The 4,780-nt window shown below is 58.0% G+C and overlaps 2 protein-coding genes across 2 annotated transcripts in view; one reads left to right on the forward strand and one right to left on the reverse strand.

The window, feature by feature from the left end:
- TCF7L1 (transcription factor 7-like 1 (T-cell specific, HMG-box)) overlaps nt 1–373 on the reverse strand; it is an 11,700-nt gene extending 11,327 nt beyond the window's left edge. Inside the window, exon 1 of the mRNA XM_009883456.1 lies at nt 224–373. Within this exon, the coding sequence (XP_009881758.1) occupies nt 224–373 (150 nt within the window). The remainder of the gene's footprint in view (nt 1–223) is intronic.
- A 717-nt stretch (nt 374–1,090) lies between these two features.
- Nucleotides 1,091–4,780, forward strand: part of DBNL (drebrin-like) — a 50,209-nt gene continuing 46,519 nt past the window's right edge. Inside the window, 1 exon segment of the mRNA XM_009883457.1 lies at nt 1,091–1,098. Within this exon segment, the coding sequence (XP_009881759.1) occupies nt 1,091–1,098 (8 nt within the window).

The following is a 4,780-nucleotide window of genomic DNA, read 5'->3' on the forward strand; positions in this document are numbered from 1 at the left end:
CTGGCGGCCCCCTCCCCGGGGGGAGGGGACCCCCCCCCCCGCCCGGCGAAGGGGCGATGGCGTGGGGTGGGGGGGTCGGTCGTGCGGCGGCGTTTTGCCTCCGCGCTCGGGGAGGAGGTGCGGAGGCGGTGGGATCCCCCAATGCCCAATTAGGGGTCTTAATGAGCGGATTTCCTCTCCTCTTCCACACGCGGGGCTCCGGCCCGGCTGAGGTGTTTTTTACCGGGAAGGAGGAAAAACGCTGCTGGAAATGTCCCGGCTGGTGGCGGGGCTGGCACCGTGTGTCCCTGCACCGCGTGGCCAGGCACGACGTGTCCCACTGTGGCGTGTCCCGGTGTGGCATGTCCCACCATCGCATGTCCCACCATCGCATGTCCCACCATCACATGTCCCAGCATCACGTGTCCTGGTGTTGTATGTCCCGACGTTGCATGTCCCAGCATCACGTATCTGGGCATCATGTGTCCCGGTATGGTATGTTCCACCATCGCATGTCCCATCACCGCATGTCCTGGCGTTGTACGTCCCGGTGTCGTGCATCCGAGCATGACGTGTCCTGGTGTTGAGTGTCTCAGCATCACATGTCCCACTATCGCGTGTCCCAGTATCTCATGTCCTGGTCTTGTGTGTCCCGGCACTGTGTGTCCCAGCACTGCGTGTCCCAGCACTGCGTGGCCGGGCACGACGTCTCCCACTGTGGCATGTCCCGGTGTGGCATGTCCCACCATCGCATGTCCCACCACCGCATGTCCTGGTGTTGTATGTCCCGGCGTCGCGTGTCCTGGTGTTGTGTGTCTCAGCATCACACGTCCCAGTATCGCGCATCCCAGTATCTCGTGTCCTGGTCTTGCGTGTCCTGGCATTGTGTGTCCCAGCATCGTGTGTCACGGCGTTGTATGTCCCAGTGTCACGTGTCCTGGTGTTGTATGTCCCAGCATCGTGTGTCTCAGCACTGCGTGTCCTGGTGTTGTGTGTCTCAGCATCACGCATCCCAGTATCATGCATCCCAGTATCTCATGTCCTGGTCTTGCGTGTCCTGGCACCGTGTGTCCCACCACCGTGTGGCTGGCATGACGTGTCCCATTGCGGCATGTCCCGGTGTGGCATGTCTCACCATCGCGTGTCCTGGCGTTGTATGTCCCAGCATCATGAGTCTGGGCATTGCATGTCCTGGTGTGGCACGTCCCAGTGTGGCATGTCCCAGCATTGCATGTCCTGCTGTTGCATGTCCCAGCACCGTGTGTCCTGGTGTTGCATGCCCCGGCATCGTGTGTCCCAGCATCACATGTCCTGGTGTTGCGTGTCTCAGCATCACGCATCCCAGCACCACACGTTGGAACTGGAGTATCTCATGTCCTGGTCTTGTGTGTCTCAGCATCACATGTCCTGGTGTTGCGTGTCTCAGCATCATGCATCCCAGCACCACACGTTGGACCTGGAGTATTTCATGTCCTGGCCTTGTGTGTCCCAGCATCACATGTCCTGGTGTTGCGTGTCTCAGCATCATGCATCCCAGCACCACACGTTGGACCTGGAGTATTTCATGTCCTGGCCTTGTGTGTCCCAGCATCACATGTCCTGGTGTTGCGTGTCTCAGCATCATGCATCCCAGCACCACACGTTGGACCTGGAGTATTTCATGTCCTGGCCTTGTGTGTCCCAGCATCACATGTCCTGGTGTTGCGTGTCTCAGCATCATGCATCCCAGCACCACACGTTGGACCTGGAGTATTTCATGTCCTGGCCTTGTGTGTCCCAGCATCACATGTCCTGGTGTTGCGTGTCTCAGCATCATGCATCCCAGCACCACACGTTGGACCTGGAGTATTTCATGTCCTGGCCTTGTGTGTCCCAGCATCACATGTCCTGGTGTTGCGTGTCTCAGCATCATGCATCCCAGCACCACACGTTGGACCTGGAGTATTTCATGTCCTGGCCTTGTGTGTCCCAGCATCACATGTCCTGGTGTTGCGTGTCTCAGCATCATGCATCCCAGCACCACACGTTGGACCTGGAGTATTTCATGTCCTGGCCTTGTGTGTCCCAGCATCACATGTCCTGGTGTTGCGTGTCTCAGCATCATGCATCCCAGCACCACACGTTGGACCTGGAGTATTTCATGTCCTGGCCTTGTGTGTCCCAGCATCACATGTCCTGGTGTTGCGTGTCTCAGCATCATGCATCCCAGCACCACACGTTGGACCTGGAGTATTTCATGTCCTGGCCTTGTGTGTCCCAGCATCACATGTCCTGGTGTTGCGTGTCTCAGCATCATGCATCCCAGCACCACACGTTGGACCTGGAGTATTTCATGTCCTGGCCTTGTGTGTCCCAGCATCACATGTCCTGGTGTTGCGTGTCTCAGCATCATGCATCCCAGCACCACACGTTGGACCTGGAGTATTTCATGTCCTGGCCTTGTGTGTCCCAGCATCACATGTCCTGGTGTTGCGTGTCTCAGCATCATGCATCCCAGCACCACACGTTGGACCTGGAGTATTTCATGTCCTGGCCTTGTGTGTCCCAGCATCACATGTCCTGGTGTTGCGTGTCTCAGCATCATGCATCCCAGCACCACACGTTGGAACTGGAGTATCTCATGTCCTGGTCTTGTGTGTCCCAGCATCATGTGTCCCGGCGTTGTATGTCCCAGTGTCACGTGTCCTGGTGTTGCATGTCCCAGCATCATGTATCTGGGCATCATGTGTCCTGGTGTGGCACATCCCAGTGTGGTATGTCCCAGCATCGTATGTCCTGGTGTATGTCCCACATCATGTGTCCCAGCATTGCCTGTCCTGGTGTTGCGTGTCCCGGCATCGTGTGTCTCAGCATCACATGTCCCACCATCGTGTGTCCTGGTGTTGCGTGTCTCAGCATCACGCATCCCAGTATTGTGTGTCCCAGTATCTTGTGTCCTGGTCTTGTGTGTCCCGGCATCGTGTGTCCCAGTGTTGTACGTCCCTACATCACATGTCCTGGTGTTGTATGTCCCAGCGTCATGTGTCCCAGCATCGCATGTACTGGTGTTGCATGTCCTGGCATCATGTGTCCCAGCATCAAATGTCCCAGCACCACTTGTCCCAGTATCACATGTTCTGGTGTTATGTCCCGGCATTGTGTGTCCCAGCATTGCGTGTCCTGGTGTTGCATGTCCCGGTATCACGTGTCACAGTATTGTATGTCCCAGCATCACATGTCCTGGTGTTGCATGTCTCAGCATCATGCATCCCAGTATCGTGCCTCCCAGTATCTCGTGTCCTGGTCTTGCATGTCCTGGCATTGTCCCACCATTGTGTGTCATGGCGTTGTATGTCCCAGCCTCACGTGTCCTGGTGTTGCATGTCCTGGCATCATGTGTCCCAGCATCAAACATTCCAGCACCACGTGTCCCAGTATCGCATGTTCTAGTGTTGTGTCCCGACATCGTGTGTCCCAGCATCACGTGTCCTGGTGTTGTGTGTCCCGACATTGTGTGTCACGACGTTGCATGTCCCAGCATCACGTGTCCTGGTGTTGTATGTCCTGGCATCGCATATCCCAGCATCGCATATCCCAGTGTCGCATGTCCCACCATTGTTTGGCACGGTGTGGCGTGTCCTGGTCCTGCATGTCCTGGTCTTGTGTGTCCTGGTGGTGTAGCGTGTCCCAGCATCCCAGGTCCCGCTGTTTCATGCCCTGACCTCCTGTGTCCCGCCGCTCCCGGTGCTGCTGTTACACCTCCAGGCACTGCCTGTCCTCCCGATGTTGCTCACCCCGACGTCGCACGACCCAACATCACTTGGCCGTGCGTCGCGTGTCCGGGTGAGATGGCACGAGGTCGCAGCCAGCTCCTCTCTGCCGGGCTCGAAGGCCACCGGAGTCTCATTTTGGGAGAAAAAATCTCCGTTTGGGACCTGAGCTGCTGTTTTTTTCCAGGTAAAACTTTACCCGCAGGCGCCGGGGGTGGAAAACTTCCGCGCTGGCTTTTTCCCTTTGCCCGGAGAAGATCTGTGCGACGCTGGTACCCGATGGCTTCGTCCCCATCCCAAACCCCCCCCGGAGGCGCAGGGAAAGCGGGCGGGGAAGCATCCCGCTGGCGCAGCCCCAGCGTCCGTCCATCCTCCCACAACCCACCAGCGGTCGGCGGAGGGGGACGGACACACACGGTGACCCCGAATCGCTCGTCCCCGCACCTTCCCCGCCCCGTCCCCGTTCCCAGCCCCAATTCCTGGGTGGTTTTTTTTTGCAAAGCCCCCCGGGGCTCGGCAAGCCCCGCCGCGGCCCCGTTGAGCCCCCCCCTCGCTCCCGGCCTGTTTACACAGCTGCGGGATAACCCACAGCTCGCCCTTCCCCCTCCCGCCTCCTCTCCGGCCCTTTTTTACCCCAAATCCAGCCCAAAAACTGTGCCGGGGGAGAAGGGGAAGGCCGAGCATCAGGGCGGCAAACGGGGTTTTGCGGGATGTTTAACAGAGCTCTCCCCACCCCCACAAAAACCTTCATCCCGGTGTTGGATGCTCCGGTCCTGCAGCATCCCCAGATCCCGGAGCTGAGCAGCGTCACCGGCTCATTTGGGATAAAAGCGGCCAAATTTGGCTCTTTACAGCTCAGGGGGTGAAAGAGAGATGCGATTTTTTTTGGCGGGGGGGAATAGATCTCCCGGTTTGGTTTGATAAAACTCTGTGTCTGGGAGCAAAAAAAAAGCTGGGAAAAGCCCCAAATTTTCCCCGGCAGGAGAGTTTGGGGCAAAGCGAGATGTGGGGAGGGGATGTGGGGGGGACCCGGAAAAGGAGGGGGGGGAATA

This window comes from Charadrius vociferus, unplaced genomic scaffold (genome assembly GCF_000708025.1).
Source record: "Charadrius vociferus isolate BGI_N301 unplaced genomic scaffold, ASM70802v2 scaffold1084, whole genome shotgun sequence".
NCBI lineage: Eukaryota > Metazoa > Chordata > Aves > Charadriiformes > Charadriidae > Charadrius > Charadrius vociferus.